At 39.8% G+C, this 24016-nt stretch overlaps 1 protein-coding gene across 1 annotated transcript in view; it reads right to left on the bottom strand.

Annotated features, from left to right (window-relative positions):
- The window catches only part of CNTNAP5 (contactin associated protein family member 5), a 289036-nt gene that overhangs the window by 96910 nt on the left and 168110 nt on the right, over positions 1–24016 (bottom strand). Inside the window, exon 11 of the mRNA XM_040604535.1 lies at positions 9789–9895. Coding sequence (XP_040460469.1) covers positions 9789–9895 — 107 coding nt within the window. The remainder of the gene's footprint in view (positions 1–9788; positions 9896–24016) is intronic.

Here is a 24016-nt window from a genome sequence, read left to right as displayed (position 1 = left end):
TGCTCAACAGAAAGAGATGTCAGTAGTGCATGTGAATCCATCCTACCCCTCTGCAAGTATGTCTTGGACCTCACGGTCAGGTATGGCAGGTAAAAGCATTACAGTAAACTACAGCACAAGGCAAAATCCAAAGTGTAAAATCTGTCACAGGGGCACAGTTTGGCTGATGGGCTATTTCTGGGAACAGTGGCTGATCCAGGAAGACGACACAAGAAACAGCTTGACTCCAAGGTCCTAGATTTAGTAATGGAAACTGGACATCAGAAATTTCTTTGTCTTTTATTGCCTTTTTTCTCCCCCCCTCCCCCTTCTTTCTTTTCTTCTCCCCCCGTCACTTTTAAGCTTTAACATTGGACCCCGTGCTGACATTTTTGTGGTGCCCTTTAAGGAATTTTTTTAAAGGCTACAGCTGTGCTTCGCAAAGAAATTTTAAGTCCTGCCAGAGCTAGCTACTGAAACTGATGCAGCCTGAGCGCCCCGTTCTTCATACCAAGAGCTGCTTTCCTAAATATGCCACGTGCTCCTGCCTCCCCGCTAGGATGGGCTGTGCTGGTGGTGCTCAGGCATGCACAATACTGACAGAGTTCAAGAAATCTGTCTCCCAACCCCTTATAATCCTCTGTGAAAAACAGATAGCCAATTTCTCCTTCAGGTATCTCTTTCAGCCTTAAGTATCTCAGATTAAACCAGCTTTTCAGATCAACTCGTCATCCCATCAGAGCATTCATTTTGAACACTGCTTTACTCACGGATCATAATGGCCATCTTTTCCTTTAGCTCTCACTTCTCATCTTCCCAGGCGCTTAAGAAATGGTTTGTCAAACTTTGATCAGCATTTATAAAATAAACACTTAATCCCCAGAGACAGATCAACATCATCCAATTCTACATGTTCTCTTACATCTCCTGGGATATAAAGATTCAGAAACTCAAAAATCAAAATTATGGATCTGAAACATACACATCCCATATTTTTTCAAGCCACACACACTATGTCCCTACAGAAGCATTGTAGCAAAACTATACATATGCACTTCGACTGATCAAGGTTCAAGCTATAGATCCATGATACAGACTTCAGTGCTAGAAAGGCATCGAGAGATTTTAGTATCATTATAATAACCAATTTTGACCTTTTGTGTAAAATCAGCTACAGAATTTCATTTTGCAATTTCTGCACCATGACCCTCGTGGTTGGTCAGCCAGAGCACATACAGTAGCTCTCTGCACCCAACAGTCCAGTCCGACAGGGCTGGGATTCCTCTTAGCTTGGCTGATCGGAACTTCAGCCTTGATTCAATATGCTACAAGAGCCTGAAAAGTTTTAAATATGAGCAGTTTCATCCCTGTTCAGCTCTATGAAGTATCTTGAAGCTCTTAATCCAGCTGTTTTAACTACAGTCCTTAAACCAGAAGAGATTGTATCCCTGCCACAGCTGAAATCTTTAACAGCACATGGCTGAGCACAAACATTTGCACGGTCAAACTTCCATTGTTTCCAATTAAACATCTTTATATTCAGTTTTTCACTGACTACCAGTTACTATATTGGCTTTTGGCTTCCGATCATACCTTTGCCCTAACCAGTTCACCTGCAGCCTCCATCATAGCCTTTGCTAAGCTCACTCTTACTTTGTTATTGGTGAGCTCCCTGGAAGATAAGCCTTCAGCTGGCCTCAGTTTTCCCAAGTACATAACTCTGTTTCCTTTGCCCCCATGTTCCTAACTTATAAAACCTCTCCTCTCTCTCAGACTACTTTAATTTTAAATTTTCACCTCCAGTTCTATTTCTGCTAAAAAAAAAAATAAAAAATTACTGTGCTTTATGCAAAGAATTGAACTTATGTGAATAATCCCCAGGGAGCAACATATTCAAAGCCCCCTCTCTTTAACGGATAAATGAACTTGCTAGCCACCCAGTAAGACACATCCCTTACCCATATTTAAAATAGCACTGGCTATTGGACTCAATGCAAAGGTTACAGGGATACCCAGACTTCAGCTTCACTACTGGGAGACCAGGCAAGGTAAAGCTCTCTCCTGTCCACCCAGCAGTGCGTTACTGGCATAGGTACAACAAGGAGCGTAAACTGCAAATCAAAAGCAATTGTTTGTTTGTTTTATCTGCAAACTCAGTGCTTTTCAAATTTAATGGACGCCAAGATAACCTTCCTCAAAAAAAATCATATTAAATAAAAATAAACCTTAACATTCTCAAGATTTCTTTCCTACTGTACTTCTGATTACTCTGGAAATTGGTCACACATATTTCATTGCAAATAATCTGAGCTGGAGACTCAGAATTTGAGCTGCGCTAGTTATGATTAACAAAATAATTACTGTAGTATTGCTGTTTCTAGATTGGATTCTCATAATCTAATAAAAGTAGCTGATAATTTTTAATTTCTCAGGGGAGATAACATTTTACAATGATATAATAAATAAAATACATTAGAGACCTAAAAACTTTAATTCTTGATTTCACTGGGAGGTGTTGACACTCTCCACTCCCCAGTTAAAATGTAGCCATGAGATACATGTTGCTTTTACAACCTCGAAATAATTGCACAGTCATGAAAACTTGTAGGCAGAACACTTACTGTCAGATCGTTTGGGACTCATTTAAGTGTTTTGTAATTCTTTGCACTGTAGATGCAAAGAATAATAACAGCAACTCCTATAGTAATTATTATTTTTATTGTATTCTGAGGTGAAAACTTATGTACTGGTTGGACTGGAAAGGCCAGTAAGAGCTGGGGATTCTGTTGGGATCTACAATCAGCCCTGGACTGACCTTGGACAAATCAATAGAGACAAATGCCGACACAGACTGAATTAAACATTCTCACCAAAATGCTCAGAGTTCCTGGAAACAGACTGGAGATGACTGCTTCACCCTCTACTTCTATACCTCAGGCCTGACAGATTTGTTCCGACAGACTTGGAGTAATGAGTGTTCAATCGAGGATTTTTCTAAATAACAAATAAAGTGATATGCAACAGGAGGTTTCTTCTTTTCGTATTCCAACAGCAGAGGGATTAGTACAGGCAATGAACTCTGGGAATGATTTTCATTCTCACCCTTATAATACAATTGTCTTGTTAAATGCCAGAAAATGAAATCTGTACTTTCGAAAACTGGATTTTGACAACTCTGCTGTTGACAGAGTAATGCAGTCTCTGCTGTGATGTGCCTAGATGACAGATGGCTTATTTTTCCTTTTTAAAATATGTATTTACTCATCTGATAAAGAACGTGTTATTTCCATAGCTAGCTTTAAAATTACTTTTACCGCAATGTCACCTAAATGGATGTTTGGGAGAGATCCTTCCATTACACATGGGGATTAGAAAATTTCCTACCATCCAAGCTGAGGCTTCCCCCAGCTGAGGTATGAAAGGTCATGTCAGCCCGTCCTCCCCTGCCGCTTCCCTGCTGAGGTTTGAAGGCGGCTGCGTCAGTCACGTACCCCAGCAGCCCCTGCCCGGTGCTGGTGCTGGGTGACCTGCAAGTCCTGTTGGTGTAAGGAAGCAGTCAGGGAGACCTATGCTATTTTAAGAGCAGTGTTGGAGAGAAAGGAGAAATCAAAGCTTGAAGGACACCATGCAAAGCATGGTATTTCAGCCTTGCTTTTGAAAGTACTGGTGTCCCTCTGGTGATGGTCACACCTGACACAGGTAGGCTTCAAAAATTCAGTCCCCACATACTCTGTTCTGCAGTAAAGTCCCAAAGTGGAATATTCTCTGCATTGTTTATAAGGAAATGTCAGGCAAAGGGAAAAGATTTTTTAAAATAAACACCATTGAGAAATGCAGATGTACAATTTACAGATACACAAATCGAAGGGAAAGCATTAATAAGGCAGTAACTTATTACAAAATAAAAAATGAAAATTCATATGCCAGAAGCATGGTGCGAACAAAAATATGCAGGAACACCAAGTACGGCACTGAAGGCTTGATGAATATTAAACATGTTTTGTTTAGTCAAAGAATACCATTGTGTTTAAATACACATGGAAACAACTTATTCCAAGAATCTCAGACAGGAAAATTGGCTACTCAGGACATGCAAATTACATGACCAGAATCACTGTTAGACATCTGGCAAGACAAAATCTCAGAACCCCATTTGCTCAACCAGCAAACTGTGTACACATCCCCCCACGCTGGAACACAGGAGGAGAGAATTACCAAAACCATGGCTGGTGCTTAAGATGCAGCTCCAGTACTGCTAACAATCTGGCTGAAGCTATATTAAGCTTTTCAGATCAAAAATGATATATGCAATAAGTGTATTAATATTAAAAAGTAAGTTTTCAAAGCCTGAAGTTATGTTAAGTTTATGTCATATCATTGACTATATGACACTTCTATTATTGGATGGTTCTTTCCTCCAGCAATTACCTAGGCCCATAAGACACATGCCTGTATGTGCAAGACAGATCACACACCAAAGCAAATATCCAGAATTAAATTACATTCTTCTAATTATCAGCTTGTAAGGCTTTGGGACATGTTGACTTCCCCTGAACATGAAGAATAAAACCATTATTTTATATTTCTCATCATCTTTTATATCAACGTTCAGCCCTCTTTAGAACAAAAAAATATACCCAAGACTGAAGGGCATCTGAAAACTATCATATATAAAAATAATAGAAATACAGAAGGGGAAGATGTGGCTTTCTAAGGGACTAACATAACTCATAGAGAAGATTACTAATCATTACCTTGCAATAAAGTTATAACATTCTGTATCTCAGGGCCATTTTACACTGGTCTACTGCTTTCACTATGAGATGATAATTACAAACACTATGAGAGAGATGACTATGCAGGATTTAAACTACGAACTTTCAATTAAAAATATTTTGTATAAATATAACCTGTAACTCTTGTCCCTCTGTTTCTCTTTCTCTCTCCCCCTGTAATTCTGATCTAGCTTCAGTTGCCTACTGTATGTCTAAGCTAAGACAGCCTCCCTCTATAGATGACAGACACTGGCATGTTTCAGAGGTGGTCCATGAACTTACCATGGACAACACACCTCACAGTAAGATTTGTCAAGTTCTGAAAATAGCTCACACTCTGCTATATATATAGAGAAAGAGCAGACATCTTAGAATAGATGTCACAGTATCAGAGAGAAAAAAAAAAAAAAAAAAAAGAGCTGAATCCCACCCAGGCCTTTTTCCCAAGCTGTGTACCAACATCAGTTTTTCTATCCAGAAAAGAAAACAGAAAACAAATACATTATTATCTATTTTGCTATGGTTCACACATGTGATTACATAAATTATCCTCTCCTATCTATCTACATTATATCAGACTACTCCAGTACCTGCTGGATCAGTAGGCTACCCACCACACTGCAGAAAAGGGGAAAGTTTTTATCATTAAAAAGGCTTCAGCTAAGCTAATCTTCCAACCTATTTAAATGCAAGCTGTGTGAAGCACATTTAAAAGATAAACCAAAAAGCAAAACCATGCATTTTACAGACTCGAGATAAGATTGTATCCTCAAAGCACTGTCTTAGCTACCAGCTCAAGTAGCAGTAAGCAAACAGTAGTTTCAAAGGAAAGAACCCGTACCATTTCAATAGATGCTATAGATCATATACTTACAAATTGGATCTTACTCCCAAAAGAAGTGGAGAAACTAAAGCACAAAAAAGTCATACACGAGCAAATGTAACTCACCTACCATTGGCCTAATATCACACAGGGTTATTCCATGACTCCTAGATTTCCCAAAATGCAGGTACTGAAATGGGTACCCAGGGACAATCAGCACAAGTTCTAAATTTCCTACCAAATTGCATGTTCACATGCATTTGTGACAGCAAGGCGCTAATACATGCTTTGGAGTTTCACAGTTACAAATAGTACACAGATGAAAACACAACTGCTCATCAGTGCTGTGACTAGCCAGCAAGATGATGGTAATTGCACTGGAAGCTGGAATGATGACAGATAAATCCAAATCCACTTTCCACACTGGAAGAAAAATAAAAACAAATAAACAAAAAAATAAAAAAAAAACCCAAACCAACCAATCAACCAAAAATCCTAAAAATCCAAAAAAAAGACTTGGAAGATATTGATAACATTCCATTGTGTCAGCTTGTGAAGGAGGATTAGCCATGACTAAACAGAGAAATGGACTTATGCATCTGGCAATAAGCTTTGCAAGAAATAACCCGTTTAGAAAACATTCAGGCGCTTCCATCTGTTATTGAAACCCAGGAAACACCAGCGGGTTTTAGCACGATTTTGCCTGTATTTACAGCTATGTTCAGAGAAGAACAGAAGCAGGACCAGATGAGACTTCAGGGTGAAACTTGTCTGCCACAGAATAGCTATTTAGTGGGACATCCCCCCCCCGCCCCTTCCCCTTTCGGTGGTGGGCCTTCATCTGAATCAGGTAGATTGCCACACCTCCTGTGACAGTTTAGGAGCTTTCAAGATTAGAAGGGACTTTGAGCAACCAGAAGGGTAGCTGAGGTTTGCAGAAAACTGACTGCCTCTAGGAAAATTATATTAAGACCATCTTTAGATCTAGCTAGCTCTTTGTATGTGTCTTGAGATGTACCCGTTTGCTTCATCCACACATCTTGAATTTCAACTATACCCATTTTCAGTCATAACAGACAAAATCTTGTCCCACATATCTGACACATTCATACAAACACTGTCCCAGCTGTTTCTTCTATCAGCTTACTGTTCTGCCCTGCCACTGTCTACTTCGTCTCTGTTGCATCAAATGTAAACTATGTATCTTTGCTTTTACGGCATATTCCCAACCTATCTACTTGTCATGATTCTGGCATTTGCCTTGTCAAAAATGTCAAATTCCTTTGGCCATAGCCTTATACTTTTAAAACAAGCAAATGATTGTGTTCTCCCATGTCATCCCTTCATGCATGCAAGCATTGAATTTCTTCTACTTATTTATCTCTGCCTTATGATTTTTGCCTACAAGAAAGCCTAGCAATAACTATGTACCTGGTAGACTGAAACTGCCAACTATGATGCTGTTGAAGACTTTCTGGCACTACATCACCTGTGCCAGCCTGTTTTTCCCCCCTCGGAAACTTAACTGCAAACTCTTTGGAGAAAGGACAGTCTGTGTTGTTAGTTGCTCCTCACAGCAGGATCTAGTGTGGTCCATGAATGCTTGGAAGAAACCAGTAAGATTGCTTATGTATCAAACACAAAACTTATTTCAACACTTTACAGATTATGACAGTAAGTTAGGGACAGTGTATCTTCAGATCTCAGTTCTTAGAATGGTAAGGTCACCCAGTCTCAGCTGGTAAAACATAAATCAATTCTGTTTTGTAGATGTATGTTATGTAGTTCTTCCTGAAAGCAAGACAAAGAATGGATCTTTTTAAATTGTTCAACCAGTGGCACCCATGTCTTATAACCACCACACCAAAAAGAGGTGAAAAATACACTGATGCAACTCAGACAGAAAAGAAATCCAGCTGACAATGAAACTATTCACACTATGTTTGACTTGCAGTAGATTGCCAGTTAAATCTTTCCACTGTGGCTGCATGGACTTGGGTCTGAAGGGCAGTTTAATAAAATAAATGGCCTCTCCAAAATGGTACGAGTTCTGTTTCAGGCCTGTCAGCCTGAGTGTTCTAGTAAAAATCAAAATCTGTTGAGATAATATTTCAAACCTTAAGAAATTAGATCTTTTACTTTGATAGAACTACACTGAATTAAATGATTGGAAGAGTTGCCTGTATTCTCGATATTCTCGAGTTATGCTGTGATCAAATCTGCTGCTTTCATTCACCTGGTACAAGGTACTCCTGTACGTCAACCGCTATCACCTGAAAGCGATAACGTCTCTTGTTCTGTATGTTTCTTATCAAGAGTCTGCATTTGCCTGCTAGCTTTGAAATGGTTTCATCACACATTTCAAGCACACGAATGCACTCCTCCAAACTAATGTTGCTGTTTATCAGTGTTGCTTGGCTTACAGGGCAGCTGACTCTACAATCTAGCTGGAATCAAATTAGCTGTTGATTATATGGTTGTAAATAAGCTGAGCAGCTGAATAGCTGTACATCACATGTGTGCACAGCTTGATCTGCTGGGAAGTCTTAACACAAGATCTACATGAGAAAGTTTCAGAGTAGTTTTTATGTAAATGGACCTTAAATAACTGTAGCTATGAATATGCCTTTGAGAGTACAGACATGAGTTCACAGAATCAGGAGGCTTCACTAGCTCCCTGCAAACGTCTATGGTGAAAAATAGTCCTGAACCAGTCCTCCATAGTGATGAGATGGTCTCCTTTGGACACTAACCACACTGAGCTGGCACGTACATTGTGAGCCTCAGGCCCTAAGCTAATACGACAGGGCAGATGTGGCCTAGAGGTCAGCGTCCCCAATTGCCTTTGATAGTCAATAAGGATATGCCTCTTCCTTCCCCAGGGAGCCTCTCCCTTCTCACCAACTGATTTAGCCACCTAGTTTTGTACCTACCATCAGCTGGTGTAAATACTCTGCTATGATCTCAACCATCGCATGTACTCTGGGTTGGATTTGGAGGTTTTGAGGAGGGGTGATACCTTTTAGAATGACAAAAACATTACACAAAAAGTAAAACTTCTTTTCAAAACTATAAACTCAGCATTTTCCTTCCCATCCTTCATCTGGCTTGGCACAACTTCTGCACCAAACCCTTAGCTTCCTTTGTGCTTACAATGTAGAGTTCAGGTGATGAATCTATGAATAGACCTCTCAACAGCCTCTCCTGTCAGCTGCAGACCCCACACCACAAATGATTTCACCATTAATTAGCAAACCATTAAAGTCTCCAGAATTGCAGTACGGTTGCCAATATTCTCAGCTTCAAACCACTAAGTACCTTTTCTTCTTTCCTGCTTTTTAGCTGAACAGGGAAAAAAAAGCATCTCTCACCAATCTGATCCTAGCTGTGGCCCAAGTGCTCATCAAATACCTGGAGTGGTTATAGTTGTCTTCCTGGAATTGTTATTCTTACTCACTCTTTTTTTTTTCCTCTTTATTTCAAGTGATAGAACAGGAAGTTTGCCTTCATTTTCTAACTATTTTCCCTTTTAGTCAGCTGTACAAACAGGCTTGATTTTGGCTTCCCCTTTCTCTCCTCTGTTTTTCATTAGAATCCCCAGCATGTTGTGCCTCTACTGTGACACTTTAAAACCAACTTTTAACCACCTTAATATTCCTTTTACTGTGGATTTCAGTAGCTGAATGGTTCCTGTACTGCCACTGTTTCAGATACTGTATCCTTGCTAATAGCAGCAGACTAAATAATAGCCAAGAAAAATTCCGAAAATATAAATTGTTGAAAACTAGATTCTGGCAACATGAACTTTCAGATAATCTAAACCCAAAGAAACCCATGGTACCAAAATTAGCATACAGCCCCAAACAGAGATTAAAATCACCCAGCTCAGCTCCAACTAAATGTTTAATGACCAATGGTATCTACAATGTGTATGTAACGTAAATGAATTAAAGATTCTCCAAAAATGTGGAAAATAAGTTACAATAATCTGGTTTTGTTTTCTCTATAATATTTGTCAAGAAACATACATATTTGCAAATGGATTTCTGTGTATTTCCAACCCAATTCCTGACTTTTTCATGACAAGGTTCATGTCAGGACATGCTACGTCCTATAATATGATATGAACTCTCTCAAAGCTCCTCTCTAGTTTATGTGCACCTTGATGTACCAGTTGTAGTACAAAACACTGTACATGTGGGTTTACTTACAGTTATGACAGGTAGCTCCCATGTAGCCTGTATCATTACAATCACAGTAAAAGGTGGTCCAGGACTGAAAACATTTTCCTCCGTGCTCACAGTAGTTGGGTAAACATCTAATTGGAGAGAGTTTTTTAAAAAATAATACCAATTAATTATAAACATTTATGTAAAAAATATGTGCTTGAAAAAATAATTATATAACTGTCTCAACTCCACATTCAGGCAAGAGCTTCCTAGGGCTGAATCACTGTGTAATACCCAAAATAATTATTTATTCTTCTGCTATGTGATTCACTTCCAATATCAGCACCTGTGGACAGCCACATCAATGTGCGTAGGTAAAGCTGCTCTCAGTAAACACCCCACTGCTCCTCCATTGTTAGCAATTAAGGTGTCAGAAACTTTCTGAGCACAGACAGGGACAAGGAGCAGGTGAAAATGCTTTTGAAATCTTGTTTCAAAGGATAGTCCTCTGTTTTCTGATGAAACAGGCATCATTGCTATCAGATTTAGTCTGAGTTACATTTGTGATAACACAAACAGCATGACAATCTCAGAAGTGAGAGGAAAAGTATGCTTCAGTTATGAGTTCTGTACTCTCTCTTCTTTCCCTCATTTTAGTTGGTACGCCTATAAAGTATTATTGTGAAGCAAATTATTAAAAGAAGAAAGAGGCATAACAGCACCCAGCTTGGGAAGTGAACAGAAACAAAAGCCGTGAGACATAAATTCAATCTCCAGGACAACAAGTGAATTCTGATCTGAACTACGCTGCTGTAAACGCAGGCAGTGCAAAGGAGCTACATCAGCCTAAATGGAAACAGACATTGTTCCATTTTTTGCCTTTCCTCCCTTAACGTCCCCCCCCCCCCCCCTTACTGAATATTAGATAATCTCTTTTACACTATATGTTTGACTTTTGAAAAATGAGTAACTTGTTTATGTGATGGGTGGGTGGATAGAAAGCAGGCAATCAATTTGTATCTTACACACCAGCACTCCATTAGGCTTTGCTTTGTGGTAAATTGAGCTTCAAAATCCTTTTTATGGCCCAGATCTGTCAGTGGTGCTAGTGGTGAAGTCACTGATGCTACCTAGATTTGTACTTGCTGAAGACACGGTATTATTGTAGTTCATCTTATCCCTGGAAAATGTTCTTGCACTTAAGCGTGCATATCGCCTTCAACTATGGCTTTCAATCTGTTTCTCCAAGGATCCTTACAATTAAAACACATTTCATGCATGTAAGCAGAAAACCTGTATGTCACTAACAACCATCATCTTCACCAGCCTCCTGAGCCCTATCAGCCAAGCATTCATAAACTAACTTGTGACCAAGGCTGTTTAGAGCTGCCAAACACTGATAACTCAAGAAACCTGTTTATGCACATAGAGGCCAATCAGTCTCCTGTGTCCTCAGCCTGCTGTGTTGCAAGGAAGGGCATACATACACAGTCACCTGATAACTGTGAGTCTGGGGCTTGTTCTAGAACTCAGGTCTACTTGATCTCTATTTATACCATTGTGCACAAAATTATAAAGATCATATAAAATAATATTTTTATTAATGCTTACTCAGTTATTATATTAATTATTCAAATACTAGAGACATATGCAATTAAAGAATAAACTAGGTTATTGATGAATATCTGTAACACCTTTTAAAACAATTATAACATGTATTGGTCTGATAAAAATCATTGTTATGGCTTCTATTAATGACTGGGTTCAAATACAAAATGAGGAAAGACAATGGGAAAGACACGCTTGGTTTTCTATCTCATCAGGGAGCTTTTTCCAGTGCTGCAGAGAACACTTTGTTTCTAAAAGCAAGAAAGACACACAGGGGAGAGCCAAACCTGTTACTTTTGCTCCGTATTTACAAGGCAGGAAGTTTGAGAAGGTATGAGATTTTGGGCTTTAATGGTACAGTCAGAAATCATCTGCCAGAGCCTAACACCCTGCTGGTACAAGTGACAACCCAGCCAGCCCCTCTTGCCATCACATACTCGTGGCAATAGTGAGGAGAGATTTAGAGGCTTTGGGCTGATGCTGAAGAAAACAAGACCAGCCTACAGGATGGCACAAAGGACTGGCTGTTGCATCATCTACGCCCAGCTACTCTCTACAGGACCGTGCCATGTCCCTCAAACCAGAACTCCCCAACAGCTTTGGTCCCAGAGGCTGCAGAAGCAGCACGGCGTTTCAACAGCTCTATGGCAGCATATATGAATTTGCCTGTATGAGTGGATTTGCTCATATTTGTGCTTTGGTCATGCCTGTCCTTGCCCACAGCACATCACCTTTACTTCTATCTATATTTAGTGATAAATGTTCATTCATGTCACCTGTACAACAGCAGTAGTTATATTTACACCACAGAGGTGCTTGCGACAAGAAACATCTGATGTTAGAAAAGCTCTTTGGAGAGGTAAAAAGAACAGCACTGTGTTATTAACATAACTTACATCATCACTGTAATGAACAAATATGCTTTCTGCCTATTTTCAGCTACCTTTTATTAATTAACCCAGTGCAGTAGAGCTAATTATTAGTCATCTGTGGTTTGGCAAAGGCCTGCATCAAAGGCTTAGCCACATTTATTCCCTTAAAACAGTTTCCTTTTAAAGGCTTTACAGAGTTGAAGGTCACTTTTCATTTCTACTTGTCTTACAAATACAGACACTTTTTCTTCCCCCAATAATGCACAAAACACAAGTCAAACAAGCTACCTAAGCTTTTAATGATATTCATAAATTCAGAATTAAACCTTTTTTGTTCCTTAGTCTATTTGCTTTAATTAGCACCAACCACACTGATCTTGTTTTTGGTCAGATAACTAACCTTTCTAAGAGCTTATGAAACAAATTTCTTTGCAACTCTAATAATTACCATAATCCCATTCTAGCTGAGCAGTTGTGTCTTCATTAGAAGCAAAATTTACCCTGTCAGAGAGCTCAAAATTAAGAAATAGCTATGATTAAAATAAATCAACGCATGGATAGATCATGGGTTGTTCCGTTTGCTAACTGTCCGGGTTCCTCATGTTGAAGGATTTAAATACCCCTAATTTAAAATACAGATTAATATTTGCATTCTAGTAGAATCAAGCAATTTTACCAAAAAAAAGCAGTGGTATCATAGCACGTTTCATAGCTAGATATCTGCAGCAGGCAACTCCTGACCTATTTGCAATTGAAATGAACAAACAGATCAATTCATTTTTTTGCAAGTATCATAAATGGGACACTTTGAAATGTAATGATTTGCCTAAGACAGTTTGTGACAGACCAGGGACTCTATCTTCCAGATTCCAGATTAATTTACAGAATATATCTTGGTGAATGAATCCTATAAAAAAATAAATGAAGCAAATAAATTTTTGCCTCCTTTAGCCAAGCTGGAAAACACACACCTTAGCCATCTAAGCAAGCAATACGCAGAGCCTGCACAAAAGCATTCACTGTCCTTAGACGACGAAATCTTCACCTCCAAAACTGTGCATGTACTTCCTTTGAATTCAAAGGACAAACTGCATAGAAGTTAGAGGGCAAAATTTGGCCCTTTGATGGGAATGATGAAGAAATAACAATGACAAAGTTACTTGAGTAGGAACACTGACAGAGTTCTGCACATTTGATGTTACACTTGACTGGAAATAAACCCAGTACTTTCAGTAAGCACCTCTCAGATTTTGTTATAGTCAGCACAACACATCCTGCCTTGCACCACTCCTCTTTTTTTTCTCTTTATTTAGGAAGAATAGGAACTATGAGAGAAAGAAAAAAGAAGCACACATCCTGAATATTAACACTGTCAATACACATAATTTTGAGACAACCACTACGTCCCTAAAATTCAACAATGCCAAAATAAGAAAACACATGAAATTTAGAAGTTTTTCTATCAAGAAAGAATTTGCCTAAATATTACCTCAAATTCATTTTATTTCAGCATGTTTTCCTATTTATGGGCTACAGCTAGTTCAGGTATAATTAACAAAATATAACATTAACATGGATGACTTCATATATATACATATATGATGAAACTCATGGTGTTACTGTAACAGCCTGTACTTTGCTTCAGTAAAATGGCGTCTTTCCACTAAATTCAACAGACTGAGGCCAACTGCAACATCATGGATTTTTCCCCTGCTCTGCTGAGCCATAAATCTGTGAGATTCCTCGCCAAATGTTATTTTAGATACAAGAAGTGAGTTCAAGGGGAGACCATACAAGTGTTTTGAAGAGAAATCCACTAAAATTACTACATAGACAACTTGTAACAACTTCAGGGATTTACGAATGGGAAAACAAATAAAGATCAGAGAACACTGGAAAAGAAAGAACCACAGGAGCACATCCCACTCTTATTTTCCCCTGGACGTCCATTTGTGGCAAGATAGTGGGCTAGGTATCCTTAACAAAAAGGAGAAAAGAGAACTACCAGAACCAGAGGGAGGAAGGGAGAGAGAAAACCCAATGTTAAGATAGGTGGCAAAAGGGTTAACGCTCTCCACATCTTTGGATTTCCTCAACACACATTCCCTCCTCATCACCACACCTCTCAACTTCTCTCTCCTCTTGCAAGTTTAGAATACTCAACAACTTTTAAAAAAGTGTTGTGGTACACTTTAGTTTCTTTGGGTCTTTAAGCCATTTACATTTTCTTCCCTAAATTTATTACATTCTGTGAAGTCATGGAGTACTAACAGAACAGGAGTAACATCAAGAAAGACTGTTATTCTTTTCCACGCTGGAAAGGAATTTGTTACAAAGATAAGTTTTTCTTCTTCCTGTGATTTGCACAACTTGATGTCTAAACCTTTAAAATATTGTATTATTTCTGTTGTTGGACACCTTGCTCCTCAGACTCTGTACTTGCACACCACTGTGCGACCAACATTCAGAAGATCTGAACATCGATACCAACTGCCCTCCAGCTTGTGGCTGGGACAGAACTGTGGGAGGAGGTTGTGCTGGGATTAGCACAAGTGAAGGGAAAAGAGCCTGTTATCTATGCCTTAGATAAAAGGCATTTTTTAAAGGTTTGATTGCTTTGTTGTTAGAACACCTACATTTTTAATAGAGGTAAATGTGCTGACAGTTTGGTTTGGCATCAACAGAAAGGATTTTATATAAATAAATTTGAAAATGAAAAAAAACAAATAAACCATCCTGTACAGACAGCTGTTCCATTTAGAATTCATCATTTTACAAAACAAAAGCAGAAAAGCCATCTGCAAAAATCAAACAAACAAACAAGGACAGGATATTATATCCTACATGCATCCCTGTAGCAGGCCTTTAATTTACCATGGGGTTGCACATCCCATGAATTTTGACTCTAAAGGAATAGCAATGGAGGTGAACTCTATTCAGGTCCCCCCAGAAATTCAATTCCACATTCAAGCTAGATTCCAAAAGCCACTTAAATAGCCCCCTACCAACCTTCAAACTGCCCTTTTCCTCCACAGGGATCTCATGCAGGGCAAATCCCCTCTCCAACGCTAGTGGGAAGCTCCTCCACCCTGTATCAAAGACAAAAACTATCTCCAGCTCCAGCATCTTCCCACATGCACAAGTCACTGCAGTTATAGGAAGGAGTCCACCCTGCTCAAGCCAGTTCTGTAGTTACCCCTTACAGCATTTACTAAACACAGTTTTAAGGACCAGATCAGCACTGTTCTTATTCACTTTGCAGTGCCATCAGGTAAAGGAGATTTATCTGGAAAAGAACAAGACTAAACTAAAACATGACCTGTCTCCAATCCATATGCGGTGATGTGACTGTGGCAGATGAATCCATCTTTATTTTCCTCTGCAACAGTATTTCTAAAGACCAGTGCACCCTTCATGGGCCTGAATTTTTGTTTTCCACAGCTGGTCTTGCATGTATGAAACAAAGTCAGGGAAAACAAAACACCTTAAAATTAAGGCAAGGCAGGCAAAACCAACTCATGGCACTGTCCAAATAATCTTAAACATTCCCTTTCATTCACATTAAAAAAATCACAAAGGACAGAAAACTCCTTGTTCAAAGGTAGCATCTTCCACTGTAACTGCCTGTTTTTACAGAGACTGCTTTCTACAAACATATTCTTATTTTATAACCACCACAGACCATGCCCACCTGACAGCACAAAGCTCATATACCAGTCCAAGAGCAGGGAATTCTTCTACGTGGTTTTATTACCCTCCATTGTCAGTGAGCTCTTAAACTGTCAGAGAGGGAAGCTCTGTCACTACCTGCATTACCCAGCTAGGTTTAAACAGTAGAACAGATAAGGGAGGATGGTCTTCAGATTTTCATTCCAGCATCTAGGGTTTAGGTGTTTGTGGGTTTGGATTTTTAAAATCATGCTCAGTTTTTCTGCATCCTGCCTTTCCACTCCAAAATTTGTGTGGAATTATTGACAGGTTTCCAAGACTCACACTCCAAAATTAGCTACCTGCAATGGTTTAATTACATTAGTTAGCAGGTCTAATTGGTGATGCAGGTGCATACTTTTGGGAAGGACCCAAGGGGTTCTTCAACTCTCATAGAATGTCATGTATCCCTCTATATTTTAAGACTATTTTTTCCACACCGTATATTGATCTTTACAAGGGATTAAGTCATTAAGAAGCCTTTTTCACCTTTTCCTTCCCTGTCATGTAACACAGTTCGGATTTAAGATATTTTGCCCCTTCCATTTCCACGTCACTATTTCACTTCAGTTTTACTACAGAGAAAGAGGGAAAAGATAAACACTGTAAGGAAAATTTGACGAAAAAGAAAGAGACATTTCTAAAAATATTGTAATTGTTGCTGCATAAACACAAAGCAAATTGTCAGTGTTTTGCAAAGTACCAACACAAGCATAAGAAAGGGAAACTTTTTGAAAATCTGTCCATAATTTCCTTAATTAAAATAGAAACTGAAAGGAGACATGAAGCTTCAGTGCGCCCTGTGCTATTTGTAAACATGTCCACTGGAGCCTACACTTGAAACCAGCAAGAGACACAAAAGGTGAGGAGGAAAATACTTACAGCACTGAAGTGATCTTTTTAAGGTGACATAAAAGATCAGAAGAACTATAACCTGGACCATCAGATCCTTCTAACTAGGCAGGACAGCCTCTCATGTATGTAGCATTTAATGGAACAATTCTAGAAAAAGATCCAGATATTCCAGCACCTGAAGGTGTGCAGTTTAAATGCTTTGTTTTGGATGATTTGGATGATGGACATATTGGTAGGCAATATTCTAATCTACTTTGAGATTTACCCCAAATCAGAAATATTTTTAAAAAGGACAGATGACAGCCCTTTTTATGTCTTTAATTCATCCCAGCTTTGATCAGCATCCAAATTCAAGGAGTGTGATCTAAAAACATCCAACTCATTGCTATAAAACCAAGAAGGGAATCATAAGAGGATTTCCTGAGGAAAAAAAAATATAATCTGGACTATGAAATAATTACAATTTCTGCAGAGAAGACATTAAATACTGAAAATAGGGATACTAGAGAAAATGAAAAGAATGGATGCCAAATTGTGGGTGGTGTGGTTTTTTTTTCTATTATTATTCATTCTTTCTGCAATGCACTGCAGGTATTTATGTGGAGGTGAATGCAATATTAAGTGTTTGCTTTTTCAATCCCAGCCTGGGACTGTAATAATTAAAATTAAAACTCACTGGGCATAATTAGCCAGGGTATTTTTTCATTTGCATGGCCAACTTTGAGGGGAAAAAAAAAACAACATATGAAGTTTGGCTTCTGCTGCAGGGCATACATTAAATCTTAGAGGAGATTGGGGAAATGCGAAAAGAGACTGCTTTCATCAGATTTATCCTAACACCTTTCACCTGCAATAGTAATTAATTTCCCAAAGGCCTATTTTGACAGTACAACACATGAAGCAATGTTAAGTTCCATACTAAAAGGAAAGGAGTAAAAAGTAAAAATTTATTAGTTCTTATGAGCAAAAATTGATTGTAAAATCTAATGGAATCTACAAAGGAAATAGGCATAAAGCAGGATTTAAAAGGTCAGCTCTATTAGCAAGAAAAAAGAACACTTTAAGCTAATTTATTTCTAAAATATTTAGAAAATATCCGAAGAAGTTTCTCAGTTAAAACATGGGTAGGGATAAAAGGATAGAGACTAAGGATGTTATTTGTGCTCCGTAACTCAAGTAGTACAGAGAAACAAACTCATGAATCAACTCAGTATGCTTCTCCCTAATGAGGTAAGCTGTTAACGCCAATCCCATTGCAGCGATTATTATGTATACCACATGCTGCTCTCTCCATTTGTATTTGCTAGGAGAACTGGAATATGCAGATGAATCTTGGTTTAATAAGGACAGCAATATCAGTGTGTGTTTGTGTCTGCCCGCTGATGCTAGAGATGAAACATCGCCAGGATTTATAAGAAAATATCTGAGGTCAGGTTTGTGTTCCTCATTGCAGATCTCTGGAATTCCCACGATGTCCTGCAAGATGCGCTATCCATCCATCCATCCGCCAAGGTGGATTCAACGTGAATCTTTTTTTTTTTTTTTCCCTTCCCCCCTCCCCCAGGTCACTTCAGGGAACTGAAGTTCCCAGTGATGTCCTTGACAAGTACTGTCAGTATTTGCTATAGCAAGGGCAGGGTGCCAGCCAAGTAAAAATAGGACAACTCAGTCAAAGCTTCATCAGCACAAAATCAACATGAACTGCAGCAATCAGATTAAAGTACCCTAGCAGCTGTAGACAGGGAGAGCAACACATGCATTTATCTATGTCTTCACGTGAATCTGAGCCTAAAGGAAAGCAGGCTCTGACTATCCTCGTAGTTCATTTTTGAATAATGACATGTTCAACATATAAATGGCCTCCTTAATCCCAATAATACCTGGTCATATACTCAAGCACAAATAGTATATGGAACTTACGACAATATAACTATGGGTGTACACCACCTTGTGCTTCTGCATCTGCCTTAGCTCTAATTCTGTCCAGGTAAACTTTGCTACCAAAAAGTCAATAATTTCAACTTCTTTCAGCCCTGGCAGGAATAGCAGAATCATATGAAATTTCAGGCTTCTAAACAGACATTTCTCTGTCACTGGCCAACTTATATACCACATTCTTTTCGATGGGGGTTGAGGAGTTCAAAAGCATTTATGTAACCAGCACCATTGTTAAGGATGTGTCTCAAGAGGATGTGACACATTTAAGGATGTGCCTCAAAAGCCTGGTGGAAGCAATCATTTGTCTAGCACCATCCTGAGGGGCAAAGGAGACTATTTCCATGAGAGGTGTCAAGTCAGAGGAAAATTACGCCAGTTTTCCCCTTATGACAGCTGTTTGGCACAAGCTATCCCAACTGCAACTCCTCCTAAGCACTTCTCTTTACAGAGTTTGGGGAACTGGTAGGAGAAGCCACACCAGATCTTACTTCTTTGTGTACACATGGAGTGCAAGAACTCCTGGAAATGGAATTTTCTTCTTTGTAACTAACACCGCACACACCAGTTTGTCCCACTGCATGCAGGAAGTGAATGAGATTAATCAGCTCATGCCTTCAGGCTGCAGGCAACACCACAGCCCTTGCTGCTATATTCCAAGGGGGTACATCTGCTATAGGAGCAGACAGCCTTGCTCGGCTCAAAGGGAGCATCTGTGCCGTATGATGAAGGGCTGGAAATCCACAGTGTTTCTGGACTGAGGTTTAATGATTTTCTGGCACATTTTCCTAATATCCATGGCAACTCTTGTGCTGCAGTATCTCTTGAGCCCAAATTCCTACATCTATTCTCTGAACAGGATGCCAACCACAGCAAACACCCAACTCAGCTTCAGGACTGAAGCTAGTATTTCTAGTCCCAAAACATGATTCCAGCCAATTGCTGAACGGGAAATCCCAAAGCTTCTCAACAGCATGGCCAAATTCTCAGCATCTGCATATTTGTTTTCCTACCCATTTCATTTATTTTTAAATGAGAGGCTGCCTGAATTCCCTCCAGGCTATGCCTTCTATTGTTTGCCCACACACAGACAGAATCACACCCCTACTATTCCACTGCCATGTAGAAAGAGAAAACACAGTGCAGAAAGTATTGGTATGTAGCAGAATTCACAGTCAGATACCAATGTATTTTGAGATTAGTACAGCTATGACAGGGTATATTTTGGTTTTGAACAATGAAGGTACAAAAAGCTGCTCATAATGAAAATGATGTTTTTTAAAAAAGTAAGGAATGTGGGTTTACTAGTCCAAAAATTATCATCTCCCTCTGGATTTCACTTCAGGTCAACAGTGCCTCTCCTCCAATTTCCTTAATCTGACAGTGTCACAGCAAAGATGCTGATGAAATAATTTTAAGAGCATCCCACTGAACACTTTGCCAGCTTCCAGCAATCTGTGGCTTATGGATTCATGTATGCTTTATTGGCTTTCTCCTTTATACTTGACCTCTGCAGCATCTAACAACATCCAATTTGATGCTGTGTAAGATTCGAATTTGTAAGAAACAGCAAACTCTTGTTTATTATTCACCTCCTTCATGCTGCTCCTCATCGTACAACCCTGCCTAGCTCTCTCTTCTCCAGGCTGAAGAGTCTTAGCCTATTTAATCTCTCCTAGTAGAGAACAGTTTGTGGCACACAAAAGAACCGTGTCAGTTTTAGAAACAGCCGAGAGGTCTGAATGACAGACTCTTATAGTCAGAGCTGCACACAGCACCACCTCTGAGTGGCCCAGAGAGGACATACTTCTTGGGAAAGGCTGGTCAGGCCAAGGTTGAAGTCAGTGAATACATCCAACTGGATTTGCATTTAATCTTTTAGCAATTGAAATACAGATTGCAAAGGAATCAGCACACAGTTGTTAGCTTGATTTACTAAGGGGAAGATGTTCCTAGTTACAGTCTCTGCTTTCTCCTAACAGCTTACAAACTTCTCACTCTCATTTTGACCACACCTGAACGAGGGACAGACACCTGAATTCCAAGAAGTCAGAGGACCTTGTTAAAATAGAAAGCCAAGTAGAAGGGAACCAAGTTACTGTTCATCAAAGAAAAATACACAGATTGAGCTGAATTGTCATTCTAGACATCATGGAATCTGCAGAGAAGGAATCCCAAGAAAAAACAGGGCATTAAATTCTGCAATCACAGAGCTTCGTCTTGCAGTTGCAAAAATGAATCACACATTTTTAGAATCAAAAACCAAATCAGGGAAGTGACAAATAAGTGTGGCTTCTTCTCCCCCACTCCCTCATACTCCAAGCTTAACATATACACTTCATGTTAAAGAAAAGCCATCAAACCATACCTATGGGCTACACAGTCCCTACTTGCCGCCGCAGCACTGCCCTAGAGTGTCTGAGAGATACACCTACCAAATCAGCTTTCTCACAGCTGTGAGAAATGCTGAGCTGAATTCCCACATGTTTGGATTGGGGTATTTCGGGTGTTTTTTTTTTTTCTTTTTATTCTTTTTTCTTTTTTCTTCCTTAAGCAGTGTTGTTGTTGACATTTCAGAACCCTTAAAGCAAGAACAAGACACAGTTGTTCCAGCTAGAGGAGAAGCCTGAGTGAATGCAACAGAATTGCACAGAGCTGGAGGGAATTTAGAAGATCACTTAGTCCATGCTCACACCCCAAGGCAGGATCACTCATACCCGCGTTTGTTATTTCTCACAGACTCATCTAACCTATTCATAAAGCCTCCCAGTGACAGAGACTTGACAGTCTCCTCAGGCAGTCTATGCTATGGCTGCTCTCCTATACATCCTGGTCAGAAAAGATCGTTATTCCCTTCTGTGCTGCAGCAGGCTTTTAGTACCTGGAGACCATTATGCTGCCTCCCCTCAGCAATCTCTTCTGATTAAAGAACCAGACTTAATCTTCCTTTGCATGGGATGTTTTCTAGACCTATTTCATGTTTTTTCATATAGACAGGGCCATTCAAGAAACAGTTTTGGCTCTCTGTATGTTTACAGAGAACAGAAATTTGGAAGCATGACTGCTAATGAACCCAGGTCAGTTAATCACCAAGTGGCAATCCTGACTAGTGTTCACCTCACAGGGTTTGCTCAACCCACTGCTGCTCCTCACTCAGACACAGTTGCCCACCTGTTTTTCTCACTGGCTCTGTTTTGTATTTCAAGATTTGTAGAGTTGCCAGTTATCCCAAATTTCAAAATGAAGGCTGTAGATGTTAAGAGCTGGGTATTCTGGTATCAGTGTTATGGCTCAGGGGTCCCACTTAGATCAGGGGAATGGCAGCAAGCATGTTTTCTTTTTAAGCTAACAAGAGAAAACACATGAAGAAAAGTGCAACTGATCTAAGCTTATGGCCCATCACAGCTCTAAATAAACCTCAGGTTTGAGAATCCTTATTAGCGCTAGAGAAACCAATACTTTCATTACCACTCTTCTGAAGAAACAGTTCAGGGCTTGTCAGTCTGAGAAGGCACAAGAAGACTCAACCCTCTGTTCTGCCACAGGCACATGCTAGCCAGGGAAGGGAAGCACTGGCATCTGTGGGGACAGCAGCCTCGTGCCTTTCATCAATGTTAAAAAGACTGAAAGAAGAGCTCTGCAGCAGCCACGCTCTGCCCAACTGGCTGCTGCGCTCGCTAGATGCAGCTGTGATTTCTTACCCAGCTGAGTGAGAAGTTTCTGTAACCACATCCTTAACCCATTTCCAGAAGGCTGTTTGATAGGGTCAAGCAGTCTTTGCAAATGCTGTAAAATACTGAGGAGGGAAATGCATAAGTGAAGACACCATAGGAAAAAGACATCCTGTCGTGGGTTTGTGGGTTTTTTGTTTGGGTTTTGGGTATTTTTTTCTTTTCTTTTGTCTAACCAGAAGTACTTAGCAAAGTCTTTCCAGCTTGTATCTGTAACACACTACCTTCAGGTGAAGGACATGGAGCTTGGCCATCCACTTAAAGCTAAAGACTTAGTGGGGCCCAAGAGAAGGGAGTGGATCCCTTCTGATTTACAGCATCTGTGAGAAGTAAATTATTTTTTTATGCTGCTTGTCACCTACCCATCCCTTCACATTTATGTCCTCCCTACAAAGTAAGGGCCAAAGACAGAAAGCATTATTCTGTTCTCATTAGACTTTCTTATTGCTCAGGCTTTCCCCCGGAAGCTTTTAAGCTTAATATGTCACACACCCCCGAAAATGCCTCCCTTCCCCAAAAAAACTTATAGTGCAAAACACCAGAACTGAGGGCTGTATGGTCCCTGTAGTCATGAACTTAATCTATATCACTCTGAACTGAAAATAAATTCAAAGAGAGTCTGCGTTTATTTGTTTGGGTCTATGCCAGATAGCTTTTCGTCAGAGACGGTCAATATATTACATGTACTACTGCAAAAGACTGCATAGATACTCAAGGTGCTCTTTTCCTCCCCAGCAAAAAGTCTCTGAGTTCAAGGACTTCATAGCACCTTCACTTTCCAACATCTCTGGCTTATTACTTTCTGCTCTGTACCATGCCATAGAGGGGAAATGCCAGCAGGCTCTAAGGAAGTGTATTTTCCAACTTATTAATTCAGCATAAGACAAACAACCCCTGATGTGCACCTGCATTCCTAACCAAGCAGAAATCCTTGAAAAGGCAACAACAAAGAGGGATAAAATGATATCTACTTTCTTTTAAATACGGAGCAGAGTTCTATGGCTTAGCAGGATATTGCCTCATTTCTTCTTTACCTCTCATTGGAATAGGAATAAATACATTGCAGGCAGCCATGACCTCTAACACTTCATAACAGGAGCAGTGTAAGCACCACACTTTGCAACCTCCTCAGAAAAGACTAAGCAATCTGTGTATTTGGACAACCACAGCACATATACATACTACAAACAACAGAAAAAAAAAGAGGAAAAAAAAAAAAGAAGCTGGATTTACAGTAGGCAGGCAGTAGGGATAATGCCAAGAGTCCTACACACACATTGCTACAAGAAAAAATGCTTCCTTCTACAGATTCCACTTTGGGCTCAGTATTGGGGCCGGTTCTTTCTAATATCTTTATCGATGATCTGGACAAGGGGACTGAGAGCACCCTCAGCAAATTTGCAGACAACACAAAGCTGGCAGGGAGTGTTGATGTGCAGAGGGCAGGAGGCTCTGCAGAGGATCGGGACAGGCTGGACCGATGGGCCCAGGTCAGTTGTATGAGGTTCAACAGGGCTCAGTGCCGGGTCCTGCCCGTGGGTCACAGCAACCCCCCGCAGCG

This window comes from Falco naumanni, chromosome 8 (genome assembly GCF_017639655.2).
Source record: "Falco naumanni isolate bFalNau1 chromosome 8, bFalNau1.pat, whole genome shotgun sequence".
NCBI lineage: Eukaryota > Metazoa > Chordata > Aves > Falconiformes > Falconidae > Falco > Falco naumanni.
This window is presented reverse-complemented; position numbering and strand designations above follow the sequence as displayed.